The sequence below is a fragment of the Haliaeetus albicilla genome, chromosome 5 (genome assembly GCF_947461875.1).
Source record: "Haliaeetus albicilla chromosome 5, bHalAlb1.1, whole genome shotgun sequence".
Taxonomy (NCBI): domain Eukaryota; kingdom Metazoa; phylum Chordata; class Aves; order Accipitriformes; family Accipitridae; genus Haliaeetus; species Haliaeetus albicilla.
This window is the reverse complement of record NC_091487.1, coordinates 11,967,081-11,988,372: the sequence shown is the minus strand read 5'-3', so window position 1 is coordinate 11,988,372 and position 21,292 is coordinate 11,967,081. Positions and strand designations below refer to the sequence as shown.

General features: G+C 38.5%; 1 protein-coding gene across 16 annotated transcripts in view; it reads left to right on the top strand.

Annotated features, from left to right (window-relative positions):
• Positions 1 to 17,486, top strand: part of MARK3 (microtubule affinity regulating kinase 3) — a 64,413-nt gene extending 46,927 nt beyond the window's left edge. For 3 of the 16 annotated variants that reach the window (XM_069783368.1, XM_069783370.1, XM_069783374.1), the window contains 5 exons: positions 4,329 to 4,493; positions 5,219 to 5,476; positions 7,858 to 7,884; positions 12,700 to 12,744; positions 14,980 to 17,486. In XM_069783368.1, coding sequence (XP_069639469.1) covers positions 4,329 to 4,493; positions 5,219 to 5,476; positions 7,858 to 7,884; positions 12,700 to 12,744; positions 14,980 to 15,325 — 841 coding nt within the window. In that variant the 3' untranslated portion in view covers positions 15,326 to 17,486. The remainder of the gene's footprint in view (positions 1 to 4,328; positions 4,494 to 5,218; positions 5,477 to 7,857; positions 7,885 to 12,699; positions 12,745 to 14,979) is intronic. The other 13 variants (XM_069783369.1, XM_069783375.1, XM_069783377.1 and 10 more) reach the window with 8 other exon arrangements.
• Positions 17,487 to 21,292: the final 3,806 nt, after the last annotated feature.

Sequence of the window (21,292 nt, the reverse complement as noted above, 5' to 3'; positions counted from 1 at the left end):
AAAGTCTCAGGGAGAAGGTCAGTTTTTTCTGAGGAAAGATGAAACAGTGGTAGGCCATTGTCTTGGACTAATAATGTTCCTTACTGATATTCTTGTAGTCTAGTTGCTTCCCAGTGTTTACAGAACTCATCTTGAGAAGGGATGCGCTGATACCTCCATATTCTGAGTGAAAACAGTTAGAGAAATAACAGGTTTCCTCCTACTTTACTGAATGAAAGCCTGACTGGAGCATGCAATGGAGTTGGAGTTAACCAGTTCATGGTTTAGCACCATGGCCATGTCTAGTGCCATCCTTACCTGTGTACCAAAGACTGAGAGCCATAGAAAATAAAGATAATAGTGAACGTATGCATTAGGTATAGAGTAACACTTGTGAAACATACCACCAAATTTCCTGGCTGGGTGAGGTGTTTTAAGTTCCAACCACCCATTCTTCACAGAATTTTCCTGGTCTTAAAAACTGGTAACAGTTAAGTACTTGACCATTGCCAGGAGAGCACCCAGAGAGCTAGTACTTAATAAAAATGCTTAAGCTTGGAGGAATATGTGCTTCTCTCCTACTCTTACCAATTTTCTCCACCCCTTCCTAATTTTATGATATATTGTAAAGGGTGGGAAGAAAATGCTTTTCTTCTAGGTCGGGTTTTAAGTTGGTGAAAGATCTGCCATTTTTTTGCACAGAATTTTTCCACTTCCTCTCAGCAGTTCATAAGGAAAAGTGGCAAAGTTGTGACGTTGCCTGGAAGGTCCTTCTGTCCCTTGTTTGACTCCTGGAGCCTAGGGATAAAGAACATGATTTTGACCCTGTCTCTTCCTCCTAGCTTTCTGCAAACTGAAAGTGATTAAGAAAAAAGTCAAGTATAAGTTTGAAGAGTGCCAAAAGTCTAGCTGGCCAGCTGGGCGTGCAGTCAACTGTCTTGTGAAGTACAGCACAGCTATTTGGTACTGTCTCTTAGTGTGTCTGTCTCAGCCTTCATTGGTTAGTCCCTGTTAATGTTACCAAGTTTGTTTAGATTAAAGCTCACCAGCCTTTCTTTGATTTGATACGTTAATAGCTTTTTTCTTTCCAACCTATCTTTGAAAAATGGATCTTTCTGTCCAAAATAGTTTTGATCAGATTTGATTACTTGATTTCTTGGTTTAATTACATTTTTGTTCATCTTTAAACTAATATCTTTGCAATATCTTATCTAAAATTTCTTTATTACATTTTTTAAAGTTATTAGATATTGTTTACTAAGAAGGCTTGAGATTCAGATGTCCCCTTAATTTAGGAGTAACTTCATAATCCTAAGGAGCTGTCTTCTGAAATTGTTATTTTTTTCCCCAGATTTGAGTTTCTCAGCAAACTACTGTCTTTCTGGTTTGTCACATATGGGCATTAAGCTCAAAGTTAACATTGGGTAGTACTTGGCAACGACATTAATTCTATTTTATATTCATAATTGGTTATCCTTACATAATTTATCTTTTATTGTCAATATGGTATCCAAACATCATTTGCTTATCCTGCAAACTTTAGCCCTGTTTAGGTCATTTGAAATGTCTGAGCATTTATATTTTCACTGTCGGGGAAAAAAAAATCTTTATAGCTTTTATCATGTATTATTGATTACTACTTTTGTTACTTTTTATAGAGGGTCAAAACAAGAAAAGATAATGAGAATGCATTGCTAATTGTTTTACAATTAGATTTCTCATTGTCTGAAACGCTTCAACACTACACTGCACATTCATTTTGGCACAATTTCAGAATTACTGTGATTTGGCACAGAATTCAGAACTTATATCTGAATATATTTTGTTGTTGTAACTGGGCAAAGGCTTGGCTGATCACATGAAATGCAGGGACCTTTAACGCAGGCTAAATCGACATGGCTGTTGATGGGACTGGCTCTTCAGGATGAATTCTGCCTGCCTTCAGGTGTTTCTGTAGTATCTCTAATTGTACTTTCAACTTGGCAGAAAGAACTTTAGAAACTTGTAATGGTTCTTCTTCTGTGAAGCAAGATCTGACGTAGAACCTGGGCTTTGTATAAATCCAAGGTTTTGTTAAAAATGCTTTCTGTGCTTTTGAAATGCCTATTGGTGGCAAATGGTAAAGGCAGGAGTAATTGCTATAAATGATTTTGTTACAGATTGGATTTTAGTTTTTCCATAGCCAGTCAGATACTAACTGTGACCCAGATATTAACTGTGACCCAGTGAAAACTTGGGAGACTTGCCTTAAAAGGCAAGATGTGCACATTTGAAGTCTCTTCTTTCTGTAGAGAAAGTTTTAAAATGTTGCTTGTTCTGCTTTTATCTTGCACATTGAATTCTGAGAAGGCAGTATTTCCGAATGTGTGGAAACTTTGAGGAATTGATAGTCAGCTAGTGGGCTTGGTGTTGGAGAAAGTAGTCTTGAAGACCCCTGTGCCAGACTGGTAGAAGCAAAAAAAAAAAAAAAAAAAAAAAAAAGGTTTTGAAGTTTCACATCCCTACTTTAACACATTGTGTGGCTGACACAGGCATTCTGCAGAGGACTGCTGGCTTTCCTCCAAAGTCTGAGCATTAATTAACGCACTTGGGGACTTGTGAAACACTCTTCATAATTATAGGCAATTGCTTTAAATCATTTGTAACACAAATGATTTACAACAGCATCAGATTTTTAATAAGCATTGGCACTAATTAGTGAATGTTAGCTCACTGTTTCTGTGTTCCCAGGCTAGTAAGGAAGCTGATTTCTAGCAAAGATTCAGAGGAAGAGATATATATGCTTTAATATGTGCTCTGGTACCTTACTGATACCTTTAGCTATCACATCTTTGGAAGCAGGCGACTAAATAAAACCTGGATCTAATGTGTTGTAAATCTAGATTCTTTCTCCTTTATCTTTTGCAACAAATTGAAAGGAACTAGAAGTGCTTGAGAGGCTAGTGACCAATTATTTGGGGATTACTTGACTTCAGAGTATTGCTTTTGAGATGAATGTTCATTTCCGTACAATTTCTTAATACCCTGGGATAATGTAAAAGCTGGGCTGTGTTGCAGGCTTCGTTGTAGAGATGCATACACGATGTGGATGAAGTTTTCTAGATTCTGAAAAGTTAAAACCAAGAGAAAAAGTAGTAGATTTTGCTAACTGTTTTAGCCAGCAGTTCTGATGTCTGAGCTGTGGGGTGTTTTCTACTAGTGCTTTGGGAGCTAAGCCTGAGAAGTGGGTCAGCTGATACTTGTAGTTGGACTAGCTTTCTCCGAAGTCTGACATACCAGAATGAGATAACAGGACTTGAATTTCAGTATGTGCAGTCATGATGTAACGTGGAAGTGAACATGCAGTGTCATGAAACTGTTGCTGACAATTATGATTTCTTAACCTCGAACAATATTTCTGAACTACAGTTGCCTTACTTTTAAAGCAAACAAGATGAATGACATACGGTGTAGTAGCCTGAAAGGTCCAATACATCTTGTGGCCTGTCAGTTTTCTCACATCCTTATCGTTACTAGATAACGTGAAGGCTGCAAAGAGTATTTTGGCCCAAAGAAAGAAAAAGATCGCATGCTCCTATTTTAACATATTATACAGCTGGCAGCTTACTGGCCATTCTGCTAAGACAGCACTGTATACCTTCCTTCAAAGCCTGAATGGTAATTTGGAGAATTTAAGGTTCATGGCCAAGCAATATGAGACGCTCTTCAACAGTCATACCTCTTTCTTCAGAGTGTTATTCATTGCTTCCTACATGTGCAGGTTGATTTATAGTAGCCTTTTTGTTTGGGCCTCTCTGGACTTGTTAAAGATCATGATATTGTTTTCGATTGCGCCTGTGAAGTCCCTCAGTTATCAGATGTGGATCGAGATTTGAGAGCTTGCCCAACTTACACTGATTTCTTTTAACATGGATACATTCTGAAAACAAAGTATTTCGCTGCAGTAATGGAGCTATCATCAGTCTTTTGGAAAGTGCAGTTGGTGGGGGTTTTTAATGCATTTTTTAATGTTAAGACCAATACGAGTTACATCAGTGCTTTATAGTAGTGCTTTGGCACAGAACACTGAGTTATTCGGGTTCTGTATGTCAAGGAGGGTATCACTGCAAACTAATGCTAATGGTAAGAGAATGATCACTTCATAGATGTCAAGTGATATAGTAAGGATGCTTTTTAAGGGGACTGTAGGGTAGTTACTACTATTTACATAGAAGAGGGCTGTTAGAGTTCGTGTTCTTTGATAAATCAGTTAACAGAAGGAAAAGTTTGCTTTTTTTCTATGCAGTAGTTTGTTGTTGGTCCATCATGCTCTTCTTTCTGCCTCTGCCTGAACCCAAACCCCCTCACAGCCTGACAGAAATGTTCGCTTACGCAGCTAGCCCTGCTTCAGTTTGTACTACATCCTTCTCCAGTGTTCGGCTGCGACATCAGAAGTCGATGTCCATGTCAGCCTCTGTGCACACGAAGATGATGTTGCCTCCAATAGACAATGGCGCAGATAACTTCAGGCCTATGTAAGAACCTGAAATCGTTGTGAAACTAACTTATACCCACTGCTTCTTAACTTTGTGCTGTGGAATTTTAGTCCTAGATTGTTCTAGTATATATTGCCCACAAGATGTGTGTTTCCTCATTTTTTTTAGTCTTGTTTACATTTGTCTTGTGGTGTGTCAGGCTGTCTGTGACATAATCCTGCAATAATGAACCTTAATTTTTTTCTTAGTGTTAGGAGTATTGGACATTCCCTATTGTCAAAGTTTGTGGGAGACTTTAACTCTGTATCCTGAAGGACTTCACTACTTGGAGCAGTTCACTTGTAGAGAATTTTGTGTAGGATACTTTCAAATTAGCAAGATTTTCAAAGATGAATATATAGAATGTGGAGGGAGAGACACTAAAGTTACCTACTGCTTCTCTTTCCTGGGAGGAAACTTTACTTGTCTATTCTTTTATCAGTCTTCAGTGAAACATTGTATGCCTAGTTTATCTGGTCTTTTCCAGGATACTCCTGTTGCATTTTTCTGCCTATGTAGGTTTCTGTTTCGGCAGCCTTTTAATCCTAACTTCTTACAAGTTTTGATTCCATACAGTGCTGTAATAATGTTGATATTTCCAACCCTGGCCTTATATAAAAGTGTCTGCTTATGCTTTACTGTAGAACGTAGTGTTTTGTGTTTCCTGCAGAACTGTAGTGCTTCTGGAAAGAAGTTCTAGCGTTGTTTTTTTTTTTCTGCTCTAGCACTATTCCCGATCAAAGAACTCCTGTTGCTTCAACTCACAGCATTAGCAGTGCAACCACACCTGATCGTATTCGTTTTCCCAGAGGAACGGCTAGTCGGAGCACTTTCCATGGCCAGCTCAGAGAGCGACGTACTGCTACCTACAACGGACCACCAGCCTCCCCCAGTCTGTCCCATGAAGCAACACCACTCTCACAGACTCGAACCAGGGGTTCCACTAACCTGTTCAGTAAACTAACTTCAAAACTAACAAGAAGGTAAGCCTCTTAAAATGGTAATGCAACATTTCCTTTTTACCAGGTAGTAGAAACACCTAGTAGTTCATCGCTTAGGTGGTTTTGTCCATATTCTCTGATTAATGGCTTAACAATTTCTGCAACTTGAAATGCACTGGCTTATGATTTTTTCATAGTTCTTTTTGGTTACAGAAGCCATTTGTTTTTAGCAGTTGAATCAAGTGGGATAAAAAGTGAGACAGTTTGGTCTGTGCTCTTCTATGCTCTTCATCCTCATGTCTCAAGTACAAATGCTGCAGAGCTGAAACATTTCAGCTCAGTTCAAAAGCTGCTCGCTCTGACTTCATGGTCAATCAGTAGACAGCATAAACTAGGATCGCAGTCTTGATATTTAATGTAGCATTAGAAGCTCAGGTTGTGTTGCCCAATCACTTAGGCTGTCAGTGTTTCCAGAATAATTTTGCTGGCAACACATGAATAGAATTATCACAGGTGAAAGGGTAGGGGCAGGAGACACAAGTTTCTTTTGGCAGTAGTGCTAGCATAGGTCATGTTAAAATAATGGCAGTACTATGCTTTCAGTCTAGGCAGGAGTCTGGTCAAACCTTGAAGAACTTATTCCTGTTTTGACCTTTAGTTCACGTGCAGATTCTGATTTTGGTGTGAAGGTACGTTGGTCTAGCCAAAACCTAGCTTAAGTAGGTGCTGTTCCTGCACTAACAGTTTTTATTCTAATTGGACTTCTAGTTTCAAATCCATGTATGATTTAAATTAGTTCCTACAAACCCTAAAATTGAAAACCATCATTTTCCTTCTATATTTAAAACCTGTTGGTTCACATACTGCATACTTCAGACCACTCTGATACCAAGAACTTGTGTTTGCAGAAGTGAGGGTTTGTTTATCTTTGCCTTAAGATATTCTTCATGCTTTCGTACCCTCCTCATCAGGTGAAATTTTTTTTAATATATCATTCTGATCTTGGCCTGCTTGCTTTTGTTTTAGGCTTACATCACATCAGCACCAAGCCATTTCCTTCCTGTCTGTTCTGTGATTATATGTTCCTCTCTCTCAGCATCCTCTTCATAGTCTCCAATTCCTACAAAATAATGCTGAGCCAAACTCGCATTTTTTCACAACTGGCTGATTTCAATTTAGAGACTGAATTTCTTTAAAAATTTAGAAGTTGTTTCTGTGAAAAACAAAAATGTGACAGCCTAGCCTTTGGTAAATGTTTTACCCTGCTCAGCTCTCTGCCAGCTAACACTTCCCTGGGAAATACTGTGCTGTATGAAATTCTCTTTTTTTTTTTTCTTTTTTTCCCCTTTTTTTTCTGTTGAGAGGGATAAAAGATTAATTTGAATTTCTTTTTAAGAATTAAATCATCTGCTTTTTGTCAAGTGAAGTCTTAATCAGACACATTCTTTTGGCACATCTTTCTTACTGTACTTTTGTTTGTAATATCCTTACTTAATTTTCCATCTGACGTTCCAAATGTGGATGCTCAAACTGTGAACATGCAAGCTTTTCACTCAGTTGTTTAGGCAGTATTCAAACTTCTATCACTACCTCCGAGTTTCAACTTTTTGCAGTGCAGTGTGGTTTTCTTGAAGTTTTTCTGCCACTACTTTTGACAATAGTTTAAATTGCATCTGAACTTGATTAAATAACATGCAGTTGTAATACAATAGCACTGTTAGAGATGGTTAAGTTTGCACTTGGAGGACCTTTTATAGTTGGGGCTCTGTTTAGTATAGGTGCTGTACAGACTACTAAGGAGGTGAATAGTGCCATTAAAGGACATTGTTATGTTTCTTCTCTCTAAATAAATTATAAAGAACCTTGAAACATGTTAATTTATTTTAGCATTCTCTATGGGGAATCAGAATCCTTTTGATTATGAACTACATATGTTCTGGTGTAGGCAATTGTTACAGCTTCTGTCACTAAATTAACTAAATATTTAAGGCAGTTTTTGGCACAGCATGGCTGACCTAACGTGCTGAAGGAAGGAAGAAACCTAACTCTGAAAATACTCAAGATCTAATTGTAGTAGAGTTACTGATTTTTGCTTTCTATTTGAAATACATGAAGAAAATCCAAACATATTTTTATGTGGCCTTGCAGATTGAGTTTCAAAGTGTTTTGACACTAGTACGTATTTTAATTCATAATAACTACTGGTGGCATATTCCCAGAAAAATTAAGTTTGGAAGTAGCAATGTTAAGAGTTTGACTCTTCAGACCCTAAATCCTCTGCCTAATCTCAGAATGTATTGAAGTGTAATTTCATTGCGCGTTTTAAATGAGATCTTTTTGCATGTTTCACTCTAAATGGCTTTTTCAATTTATTTTGTACAAGACTTTTTTGTTAATTATTATTTTGGCTTAATTTCTTTTAGAAACATGTCATTCAGGTTTATCAAAAGGTAGGATTTATTTATATTTAAAAAAAAGTGGCTCCTGCAATTAACAACAGATTTGGCTTTCTAGCCTTGGTTTTCTGAAAAACTAAACTTTCTGCTGAGAACTAAATACTTTCTTTCTTGAGCGGAAAGCATAGAATAAATCCATTAACTCATGATGATACTTAAGAATCTGTGGCACCTGTATAACAAGATGCTAAGCATGCCTTGTGAATTCTTCTTTCTTTGATAGAGTTGGTAGTACCAAAGTAATTCTGTTCTCTGTACTAATACACTTAGCATGCTTATGTTTGAAGAATGAGGTGTTTGATAACAATGATGAAAGTATAAACAAAACATAAGGTTACAAGCAAATAAAGGTAAGTGATTCTAAATTTACATTCTTTCTCTCTTTGTTCTATGATAATTTATAAAAAAAATCAGTTTGAAGTGTTGTCTGCAGTTGATACAGTAGAAGGCAAACTGAACACGGTTGTGAATAACACTTTCGTATGGAAGATTGAATGAAGATGCAACGGCTGTGTACTTATTTTAAAATGGGATGCATTTGCTGAAGTGAGTTGCAGCTGCAGTGCAAATAGAGCACTTCAGTTATAAACAAAAAGTATAACATTATGCAAATTTACTGACAAAAGGGAAAAGCTCAGAAGTCTGATTTGCATTTCAAGCCCAAAGGATTTAATTTAGTTTTACAATTTGGGAATGAATCAAGCTGCTATATATCATGTTAATCCATTATGATTCATGAAAGTTGGTGATACAATTTTGATCCGCAGGTAAATATTCCAGCAGAATTTTGTAACACTCTGTTCAGTTGTATGATAACTTGGATCTTCTTAAAGGGTAGTACCTTCAATTTCCAACTACTGATCAAAAATAGGGAGACAGGGCCAAAAACCAGACATCTGTTTTAACTTTCGAAATGCAAGGCTATGCACGTGACTAATTTGAAGTTTGTCAGACCATTTCAAGGAAATACTTTGATTAGGGCGACCTGAGACATGTAAATTGCTGCCTAAATTTGGGATTATTATGTACAGTTCCAGTCTAAATGTACCCTACCCGATTTAAATGAGTAGATTCCATGCAACCGTATTAATAATCAGAGCTCTTCCAAACATGACTTATGTTTAGAACTGGTGTTGGTTGGGCTGGCTGGCATTGTCATAGCTGACTTGAGAAAAAGAACACACACCAACTTTTAAGGAAGGAAACAGTCCAACACAGCATACAGATGAAACTGAGCCGCGGAAATAGTTTTAACCCATTGTGCGTCATGAGTTGTGGGGTGCATACCACATTGTAAGAGGGAGCTTTTGCCTCTCTAGTCACATTGCTTTTAAAACAAAGGGTTGTGATCTGTGCAACCTCCACAACTGGATACGTGTAAGTTTGTTACACTGCTGCTCCGAAGAAAGATGGAAAATGCTAATATGAGTACAATTTTAAACTAGAAGGTTACTGTTCAAATTTGAGACTTTAAAAAGTTATTTTTTTAATAATTTTTAAAGATTTTCCTTTGACTTGAGGCCAAGAATCTTAGAATATTGTGGAAATAGCTGCTACAGCTTCCATGAATATGTCTTTTGAGTAAGAGATTTGCAAAGTCTTACACCACCTACACAGGACCAGACTCTGCTTTTTAAATTCTGTTTTAAGTGTGCATGGTGCCCCTCCATACCTAATTTGTATGTAGGTACAAAATAAAATTTAAAATATTGGGGGTTTTGGCAATTTCTTCTCACTTCTTATGCTATGAATCTTTGATACTGAAAGAACTACTGTAGCTGAATAGCACGTATATATACTACTGCAACATCATTCTACGGAGCTGAACAAAAGTAGATAATCAGTCAATCAGTCACTCCTTTTTAAACTACTGAGTTCTAATGCTGTACTTGGTGCACAGAGGTATAAAATATATATGTATCTCTTGTACCATGCACTGTCCTTGCCAGTCTGCATATTGTGGAAGTCCAACTTAACTTTCTGACAGCAAAAATCACCTTCTATGTTCTGGATTTTATTGTAGCATCTTTTCTCCATTTCCATAAATTGATCTTATTTTAGAGTCTTGCACTTTTTGCTGGTTTTCCGTATCTTTTTAGACAGTTTTCTTTGTGTTTATTTGGATTTTTAACACAGAGTGTACAAAGATGTAAAGAACAGAAAACACAGCATAACTCAGGACAGATGTATGGAAACATTTTTGAAAGCCTTTCACAAATTATAAAGGAGATAGTGTATAGGCATTGCATGACAAATGAGAACACAACTTTCCTTTATATTTGTTCCATTCTCAAGATCAAGAAGCATCTCGGTCCATAAAATTAATTTATGTAAAAATACAAGCAAAAGCAGAAAATTCAGAGCATAAACTAGCAATTCGTAGTTCCCGCAGAAGTGAAGATTGTATTAGCAGTGGGGCGGCCTCAGGGCTGCTTCTGACTTGCTGTCAGAAGCACTGAAACAGTACTGGCAGTACAGTAAGTGACTGTTCCTGAAGCACCAGTGCTGGGCCGTAGAACTGGACCATAACCATGTGCTTCATGAAGGAAGGAGCGTCTAGAAAGACTGACACAGCTCTCCAAAGCTTGACATGATGGCTTGTATTTGAGGATGCGTGTCACCAAATGCAGTTCCTCATGCTAAATGAATGGAGCATTGACGCATGGAAAAACTGAACATAGTAAGGATTTTCTGAGAGGCTTCCACGAAAGAGTGTTTATTATTTCAAAGTGGCAGGTATTCTGTAAATTATGATCTTCTTAGATTTAGAGTACAGGGGTTTAGAAAGAGAACAGTTTGGCTTAATTTCAACCATGAAAGGGTCTAAGAACATCATTAGGGATTTTCCCTCCCAGACTTTTCTGGACAGATTCCAGTAACAGTAAGACTATTCATTATCAGGGAGACTGGTTATGTTCCTGTTTTCTACAACCTTTGGCAAGTTTAAAAAAAAAAACAAACAAAAAAACCCCCAACAACAAAACGCACAAAAAAACAACAAAACCAAAAACCAAACCACAAAAAGCCCCATAAATGCTTACAGCTCTTAACAAAGCTGTTGTCTTCCACTTCGTAGGTCCACAGTAGGCTCTTTAAAGTTCAAGTACTCTCAATTTTTCAATTGAGCAGTGTCTTCAAACTTGTTGCTTGCTTTGCCTGGTAAAAAGAGCCTTTCCCAGATCACCTGAAAGGTGTGGATTTGTTCAGCTGGTACATGTGATGGTTTCTCCCTTCCCACCTACTGCCTTCTTGGTCCTACAGAGTTGTTGTCAAGGATGAGTTCAGGGACTGTATATGCAGACCTGAAAAATCTCTTTCTACCTTCTCCTATATCCACAATAGGTACGTAGCATGAGATCTCATGAAAGTAACTACCATTAAAAACCCACTTTGAAGTGCTAGAATTAGTTGAGGACTTGTCAGTTGTTTTCTTCTCATTATCATCTTTATCCTTTTTGCTTGTGACAGCTGTTCATTAGTCAATGGCAAACGTTTCATAGCAGAGACTCTGTCGTACCATGTGCTGTGCACTACCTCAGAGAGCCGGGTTCTGATCAGATGCTGTTGTGACAAGCAGCTCATAGCTGAGTGACTTACCACTTTCTTAATTGGATTTCTATTGCAATAGCAGTGTGAATTTTGAACAAGGAGCAGGCTCCATAGCCTGTACAGCAAGTGCTGCCACCATGCTCCTTGCAGTGCTAACACAGCGTCTGTTTCCTCGTGACAGGGACTGTAGAGTCCTCTTGCAAGCCTGTTCCCTCACCACAACCCTCAAAAGGAAGGAGGAAATTAAGCCTCGTAACACCCCCCACACCCTGATCTAAGTACTGCTCTGCATCAAAAAATAAGCTTACCGTCTTACGTTCCTATCCCTAGACACCTGCCAGCCAAACTGCTTTAATAATTTACATTATTCAGTGAAGCCATGTACTAGCTTAGAGTAGTCTTGATAAGAGCCTTATAAAAGCAGCTTCCCTGGAAGCAGAATTAATGCTGAGATGTCGAACCATGGTACTGCAATAATGGGAAGGTTGAGGAAGATGATCTTCCCCTTAATTCTGCTTGATAATATGTTTTTTAAAAATGGTAGTGATCAGCAATGTAGCTTTAAGCAATGCAAGAAGACAGAAAGCTTAAGTTTATTCTTAGATGTGGAAGATGCGTCACTATGGGAATTAATAGGATAGAGTTACCACAGCTTAAGAAAGCTTGGATTTACCTCTAAACTTTTGTTAAAATACATATGCATCTTGTTCTTTTGCGTTAAGGTATTTGGTATTGTTTTAAACACCTAATACCTCGGATCTGATGTGCATGCAAACACACAGGGTGATGAGACTTGTCTGTAAATAGGGTATTTTTTCAAATATATATCGTACTCCCAGATAAAACTTTATATATGTCATTAGCCTAAAAATAACTGGGAGTTATTTCTCTTTTAGGAGGTACTTACTAAATAATACAATAACTTCAATACACTTTGTAACTTTAGTTTCACATTTTCTGCTTTTAGAAGTTCAACTTTATTCAGTGAGTCCTACAGTATTAATATATACAGACATTCATTGTAAAAATAAGTTATGGTCTTTTTAAAAACTGTAGTTTATAGACTTCCATTTGGTTTGACACTATATTCTGAATTTGGTCTAACCTATGAAGTTCTTTACATCTTTGTTGCTTTGTATTTTAACACACCTTTGGTATGATTGCAGTATCTTTTAGCAACTACTCAGATATTGTATATTATAGTGTAAGATTTGTCTTCTCTTTCCCACTTCCTTTTGCTTCTGCATTCTTTTCAATGAGGCTCCCGACTGAATATGAGAGGAACGGGAGATTTGAGGGCTCAAGGTGAGGGTAAAATTTTTGTTTAAAATGTTACTTAGGTGAGTTTGAACCTTTCTCCCCTTGATTACGTGGCATAGTGGCTTCAGGCAGCAGCTTTTGTTTCGTGTAAGGCTTTGAAACTAAACAAAGCAGCATTTCTGTCTGCAAAATGGCTATTAAAGCACTGACTGACTTGGTTCTAAACTTTCATCTTTCCTGTTGCCTTTTCCCTTGTGTGTTTATTTGCATTTTAGTCATTATAATTTGCTGTTGTCTTGTAGATGTGTAGGTAAGTGGTCTCTAGTGAGGCTGCAAACGTGTGGGATAACCACTGAAGGGTGATAAGATATGTCTCATCTCCAAAATCACAGAAAGTTAAACAATATTTTTCATGTTATAATCTTCTTCCAAAATCTGCATATCAAAAAATACTAGAAATGATCAAACTTGTGCTGGTTCTGCCAACTGTTTTCAGGTAGAAAAAACTTTCAAAAAATAAAAGGAGCATTGACTAGAAGTTGGTGTTCCCCCTGCCCTCTTACAGCCTTATTAAATTAAAACCTTAAAGTTAAAACAAAGATCTCTTTAATTTGCTTGCTGAATTTTATAACATCTGGCAAATCATGTAGCTGCATTTGACAGCATAATTCTATGACTCTTGCAGTTACTGAAATCTTTCTAATAGAAGATAAAATTATGAAAGAGGTTATCTTTGAGAAATCTTATTTATTTAGTTTTGACCTTGCTATCGCTTTTTATTTAACTTTTTCATAACTGCCTGCTTTTCATGGTGGTAGAAGAAAAGCATTGTGTAACCGGAAATCCATTGCCAACTATTTTAAAGAGCAGCTTGACTTAATACTGTAAGTCAAACTTTGAAGCTCAACATGAGACCTAAACTGCATGGTTTGGGGTCAGTTAAGTTACGTATTTTCAGAAAATACTGAAGCATGACAGTGAATGTATTTAAGTCTCTTGTCCTGAGGGCAAGTAAATTTGAAGAGGCAACTGACAGTGTGCAAATATTCATAAAGCAAATATGTAATTTTTTTTTTCCCTGGAGGTCCAAATATAGTTTCTTATTCTTCAGCTGCGTGACCACTGATTTTAATTGAAGTAGAAGAATCATTGCAAACTAGAAATTTCTGGAACGTTTATTTTCTTTGTCCTGTATAACTTTATTTATCCTTACAAAAGGAAAAGCTTTTTTTTTTATTAAAAAAAAACAAACAGTTGCAGACTTGGGAAATGCAGCCTCAATATTTTGTGCTTTATTTCTTAAAACTGTGACAGTAATGGTAACCATCTTATTTGCCATCTTTACTGACAATGTTGAGGCGGTGTCTGATAGTGACTTCCAACTCTCCTTCCTGCATTTCAACCTCAAAGGCGCTTAGCTGCATAGCTTGTAGCAGCGAAACATTTCACCACTTTACCTCTATCGGTTGTTGGTATTAAACAAATTACTTCATCTCTAAGTTTCCTCCCTGTTGAAGGTAACTCCAGTAGCCTACAATGTGGTGGGTCTCTAGTGATCATCTCAAACACTTACCAGTGCAGGAAGGCCAGAGTGAAACTGAACCAGCCCAGAACTGGGTGGCACATGTTGGCCCTGGGACAGTAGGTGGGTGACCCTTGGCAAGGAGCCCTGGTCCTGCTGTCCTTCCTCCTGCTTGCAGCTAACTACTGTGGGATGCCATGGGCCCTCCCAGTGCTTGGTCTCCAACCTGCTGCACAGGAGGAGGTGCAGAGGAACCCCCAGGATCTTTCTGCACAGGCTCATCCCCGTTGCGTATGAGTGGGCATCTCCCATGGGCTGGCATTCCTACAGCCTGGGCTGAGCACCCTTTTGTCACAAGTCACGCTATTTGAATGTTCCAGAAACTTCTAGCACAGACTTGGTGTTTCAGCTGGCCGCGTGGCCTAAGAATAGGGGTTTGAGCAGAACTTGCCTTAAAATTGAGTTGTAGGTGATGCATGTAGTTCTACCTCCGCAAGGTCGTTTCCCTCATGCTCCTGACTCCAGTGACTTCCAGTTGTCGCCCGTCGTACCATACCTTTGTTTCAGCCCCAACAGCTAATGCTTCACCTTGACTGTGTGTTTGTACAGCAGCTAGGAAAGCGGGGCATTGCTCGCAGCCGGAGCCTCTAGATGCTGCTCTAATACCGGTAGTGTGCATTGAGTGTTAGTTTGCTTCACTAACATGAAATGTGGAGAAGTTAGCTGGCCCTGCTAACTAATAAATTCCTGTCTTTCAGCCGCAATGTAGCTGTGGATCAGAAGGACGAGAACAAGGAAGCCAAGCCTCGGTCGCTGCGTTTTACCTGGAGCATGAAAACCACCAGCTCCATGGATCCCAATGACATGATGAGGGAAATACGAAAGGTCCTGGATGCCAATAATTGTGACTATGAACAAAGAGAGCGTTTCTTGCTTTTCTGTGTCCATGGAGATGGGCATGCGGAAAACCTTGTACAGTGGGAGATGGAGGTGTGTAAACTGCCAAGACTGTCCCTGAATGGAGTTCGCTTTAAGCGGATATCGGGAACATCCATAGCTTTTAAAAACATTGCTTCCAAAATTGCCAATGAGTTAAAGCTGTAACAAGAAAAATAGTTAAGTTGTAAATTAGTTAGCAATTTCAAGTGTTTTCGAGAATTCCGATGGAAATGTATAGAATAACATTTAGGCAATAACTTCTGCATCCTTCTGAATAGTGATATTAAAAAAAAAAAAAAAAAAGCTGCTGAGCTGGGAGGGAGAGTTGGACTTTTTTATAAGTGCACTACAGCATTAAAGTTGCCTACTATGTAAAATATTACCCCTTCTGCTTTATTTCCATTGCTCCTAAGTCTTTGACAACAAATTGAAACACAGAATATATTCATTTAAATATGCCTCCTGTTTGTGTGGACGTGTGAATGTACAGTATGTGTGTATAATATATAAAGTATTATATGTAAACAATTCATTTACAACATCAAGCTGTACCAGTACCTCTTTTTGGGCTAATTTTGGTGCTAAAAATTGAAATGGCCAAGGAGGAAACACTTGAGTTAATATTTAAAATAACTGAAGCGATAATCAGTAAATGCAGGTTTACAGTTCACTGCTGTGTTAAGAAAAAAAAAAGTGTGTGAAGGGTTTGGATTTACGGTTGTGAACATTATTAGTCCTGTTTTCTAAGTAGATCTCATGAGATTATTAAAAAGTCACTTTTACTGAGTAAGTCTTGCATTATATTTTGCCCACCTATTTATTATTTAAGTCTGAATCAAATTTTTAAAATGTAGTTGACTTGTGCATTAAAATTTGGGTAAACGCTTCCATTCTTCTGCTTCTGCTAAACTACTAAAATTGTATCTTTGTCCTTTTGGCTTATGAGTATTGATTGCAGCTAAGAACACTTTTCTGTTGTTCCACCATTCCTCTACAGAATGAGGCAGTCTAAAAGGATGTGCTAAATGCTGATTAGTGACTTTTTCTTTCAGACCAAGTTCTCTACATTAGACTAGGTCAGACTGATACAAAGCACAAAAGGACTCTCAAATAGTGACGGTATTTTGATGCAAGTCGCCATGTCCGAGTCAGTGCCATTCTGGGGTATTGCTGCATGTGTGGCAGTACTGTCCTTTGCGTTCTGGGTGTGCACAGTATTGAAACCCAAAAGTGGGAATCAAATTGGCTACTGATCTCCTTTGTTGTAACATCCAACTTGCTAAACTACAGCCATAGGCAGTAGCAGTTAAAACTTTTCCTTGCAGCTCTCTTCCACCGTGCTTCCACTTGGCTCTGGTTGTATTGCTTTTGATGGCTTTGTGCCAGTTGTGTCTCCTAGCTTCTGCTGCAGAGGGAGTCCACTGTTGCTCTTTTAACATGCAGTGTGGAAGCCTGCCCTTGATGAACTCTGACAGCCAACTAGCTTTCTGTAGGACACAAAGATACTTTGGGATGGTCCCCACTTTTTAACCATCACTGTGGTGAGCCGGATTTGATTTTGCAAACTAGACTGAAGAGATTTCTTCATGCATTGTTTCCTGCTGATACTCAGTTTATTTCATCAAGGACTTATGTAGATAATATCCTGCATTATCTACTTGACTTTTTGTATTACTGTTTTATGCTTATATTTCAGTGAAACACTTAAGCATGTACTTAACATGTGCTTTAAACTGGAGCCTAAATTTGCATTTTAAATTTGCAGTGAGCTGATAGTTTCTCATAGTACACAGTTCAGATTTGACCCGAGGTGAAAATGCAAAATCCTTAATATTTTGCAAGTTAGTTCTTGTTATCTGTAGTCTGTGAAGGCAGCAGACTTCCCCTCTCTTTCCCCCTAAGCATTGATATTGATTATGCTAGTTTAAAGGGTAATCATAGTTGTTAAATGTAGTAAATATTCCTGAATTTGCATTTTATTCTCTGTATATTCTGTATCATGCCATGGCTTGAGAACTCCAGGTGCTACTGGAGTTCAATTGGCTTTCAGTGCTCTGCCCGTGCCTGTGCTGCTCAGTATGGTTTTTTCCATGAAAACTCCATTTTGTAATAGCAATAAGACATTTCAGGGCAGTCATTGTACTTTCTCAGGTGAATGGTCACCTATCCTTTCACTTCCTAAATTTTAAGCACTCCTCCAAATGTATTTTTTTTCACCTGGCAGTGCACTTTGTTGTCTGAACTGAAAAAGTGTTCTGATAAATGATGTAAATCTGTATTCGATGGAAGTTACAAAAGGTTTCATATTAAATGTTTTCTGAAATAACTCTCTTCCTACTTCACCTGTTAAGTATGTAATTGTTTCTAAAAAGTGCACCAGTATCATACTTTGGATATTTAAAGTTTGTACTTAGAGTATTTTTCTTAAAGTGTTCTCAAAAGGTTCTTTCAGAGTAAATCTGTATTTGAGGTATTAAAAAAAAATTACTTTAATTGGAAACAGATTTTTAACAGCTTACTTCCCAAATGCCGTGTAAAATTACCAAGTTGCAAGAATATGCCCTTGTTTCTTTAGCATACTGCATGCTTGCTGTTCAAGTCTCTAGGAGTTGCCTGGAAAGGAAAACTGCTTTCTTCCTATCTCCAAAACAATGACGAACTTCTTCCCAAACACAGGCCTTTTACTTGTTCATGTTCCTTGGGGATCTGTGTAGGTTTATCAGTGTTGCTGCTGATACAACTCTGCAGAACAACAGCTGTTTTTTCTCTCCGTAAGAGACAAGTTTTAAAAATACTCGGAGGTCGGTGTGTGGTGAGGAGGTAGCAGCAGGCCTAGGCATTTTGAGATGCGTGTCTAGCAACCAAGAAGGGATTTTGTGTAATGGTATGACTGGTGTCCTGGAACGTGTGGTCTGAGAGGTGTGTTGGGGGGTGTTTGTAATGGGCTTGTGACTAAATGTTTGCATCGCCAAAACCCGTGTCATCCAGCTCTGAAGATGTCTTTCGGTTGCTGGGTCTGGCAGAGAAAAATGTCTTTAAGAGTTTGTGTTGCGGGGGGTTGACTGCTTTAAATAAAAGTGTTTAGATATGTACATTTTAAAAAAATATGAACACTGAGCAGGAACAAGTTCAGATAAACTTTTTCTCATGCAAACCTTACCTGTACTTAGGCTTTCTAAACCACTTCAGTCCATGTGACGTCTTTACAAGGTCTAAGGTCCTTGACCACGTCGAGAAGTAGAGAGGTATGTTAGAGGAACAGCTAGTCTTGCTGGTCTAAGTGTTTTCCATACTACATTTATTCAAGCTACAGTATCTGATCCAAACTGTGGCTTCAAAGGTTTTTTAGTACAGATTTGGACAAGGTTCACCTTTTTCTCCTGTATTACAGTGAAATTTCAAGATGAAATATAGTGAGATACTATATCCCAATCTTTTTTTTAATTGCAGTACTTTTTGTCAAGATAAATTAGAACATTTAAAAAAAATAAATCTGAAATTGTATCCACATGCTTATGTTAAAGAAATGAAGTCAGATGTTCAGGAGTCCTTCTAGTCATATGGAAAGATTGTAGCATATCTGGAATTTAAATAGACATCTCTCCAGTTCAGTTAAAAGCTCAGGTATACATGGGCCTATTGGGATAATGTGTAGAGCTTTTAATCAGTCATTTCCCACAGCTGCTGTGTCATACAGTGTGTTGTGGATTGCAATTTAATTAGGACTGCAGCCAACCCAGAGAACCATTTTCTCTGTTAAGCCCTGTTCTGGAGCAGCAGTACATACATGCACACTTCAATTTAAAACTCGCTTGGTCGTGCTGGTTTTGGTTCCTGACGGGCTCAGATACCACGCTGGGTGTGGGCAGAGGCCACCTATGAACTAGTGGTGGTGGTCTCTGTATTTCAAGGGTGGGGTGGTTGGGTGTTTCTTGCTGTGCAGTCTGTGATCAGCTATCCAAGACCATGTCTTTTCTTAGTAAGCTAAAGAGTTAAATATTTAGAGAATCTCAGTGGTAGATGGTATTTCTGCTATTGGGGGGATGTCATACTAATGTAAAATTTTTGTTTTCTAATTCACATTGCAGATGTTTAGGAAATACTAAATACAGTTTTGGAAAGCTGATCCCACTGTAGATTAACATTTAATTTTAAACATGTAGATTTGCAATTTCTCCTATTTCCAACAGTCAATACAATCTCATTTCTGTAAGTTCTCATAGAAAAGCCATGGAGCTTTCCTGTAAAGATAGGCTCACATTATTACAAATCACTGGTGCTGCCAGTTAAACCCCTGATCTGACATTCTGATGAAGTGTGGTTGTGAAAATTCCACCTCTGACCGGAATTTTTCTTTCCGGTAGCAGTGACTTGTTTCATTGATTTCACCACTGACCATTAGTCCATTGCTTCAGAGAAACTGTTATCCAGCAAGAAGGGGCATAAGCTTTGGATAAAAGCTCAACCTAGTGCAATTAATAAGAATTTTTTAAAAGTCACACTTCTTCATACCAAAGGCCCAACAGTGTCCTGCATTGCAGCAGCAGTAAATCCATAGAGAAATCTAAGAAACACAAGACAGATACAGTAATTGTTCTCCGTGTGTGTGCTCCTTACTTCTGACAAACTTAAGAGCAGGAAAAAAGCTAACCTTTAAACTTGTTCAGATAACTTGATGGTTTTCATGTTCCCGTTTCTGCTGGTCTCTTCTTAATGTACTACCAGGTACTGCCTCCAAGGAAAGGGGCTGGATAAAATGAGCAAAACCATGGGGGAGCAGTCTCTTCACCCAGTGCTTCTGAAGTTGAAACAGTATGGTATTTGAAGCAATAGAATTTGAAAGACCCTTAACTGGTCTTTTTTAGCCTCCTAAGAATGTTTTAACCTTTGGTACAAACAGTGGGCTCTTGTTCCAGCAGTAACTGAAAACTGAAGCTGTGTCGATACCAACACTATGAATCCTGTAAGTATCTGCACAGAAGCCATGTTCAGGGCATTAATTGCCAGTTGTTGGGACTTCATCTTCACCTACAAGTGCCATTAACACCTTGTAGTGGTTGTGACTTAGCAGGTAAGAAGATATTTATTGCAGGGGAAAAAAAAAATGCTTTTGCTTGCTTTTTGCTTCTGTGTGTTGAGCACTTGAAACTGTGTTCTGAGACTCGGATGTAAAATTCATGCAAAGTGGCCATGGTTATGGTTGCTGTGGGAACCATGGCATTGAATTTCAAGGCATAGAAATGTTGCAGTTCTCATTCCATTAGTGCCCTTATGTTATCATTTAATAATATCCTTATGAAATTCAGGGCATAAAACCAAAATATTTGTACAGTTCATGTTTCCTTGTAGTTGCTGATCACACTGAATGTATTAGGTGAATAAAATCAGATAATGAAATAACTCGCCAGAAAAATAATTCTGTTAAAACATATGGGCATGCAAAATCGGAAAGTGAAATGCTCCTGGTGTTGAACAATCGCACCATTTTCAATCATTTGCCTATCTCAAGGTACAGCCCCTGTTTGCTTGGAGGTGTCTCTTACCAAGACCTCAGCTCAGTGTGAGCACTGTAACCAACTACAAACAGCAAAGTCTTTCTAAGCGCAGAATTATTTTCCCCCTGCCGTCCCCAGCCAGAAGGCATGAAATGAAGTGCTTTCACACATGTTTCCACAGAGATGGGATAAACACCAGCCTGATAGGATCTTGGAGACATTTGAGAGCATGTGTTCTAGTTGTCCTGTGTCTGCGGTGCCCAAAGGAGCAGGGGCTGGTGGCGTGGGGCACCTGCTGCGGAGCTGGAGGCAGGGTGGGATGGTGGTGGGTGCCTGGGTGGGTGCATGGTCCTTTCTGCAAGGAAAGGCGAGCTGTGGAGGGACGTTGCAGTGTCTGCAGTGGCCACAGGATGTCTCTCAAATGCAGAAACACACTTCTGGTTGGTGTTCATCTGGAATATTTTTAGAAAAGAGCTCCAAGGATCACTTGCTCCATGCAGAGCGACGACTTCACATCGGTTATCGGTGTTACCGGCCGTTCGGACAACTTTGACTTACTGTTAAAAGCATTGGGGGGAAAAAATGCACCACAAGATATTGACGGAAGGTGCATATTTTTCAGGTTGAAAAATATCCT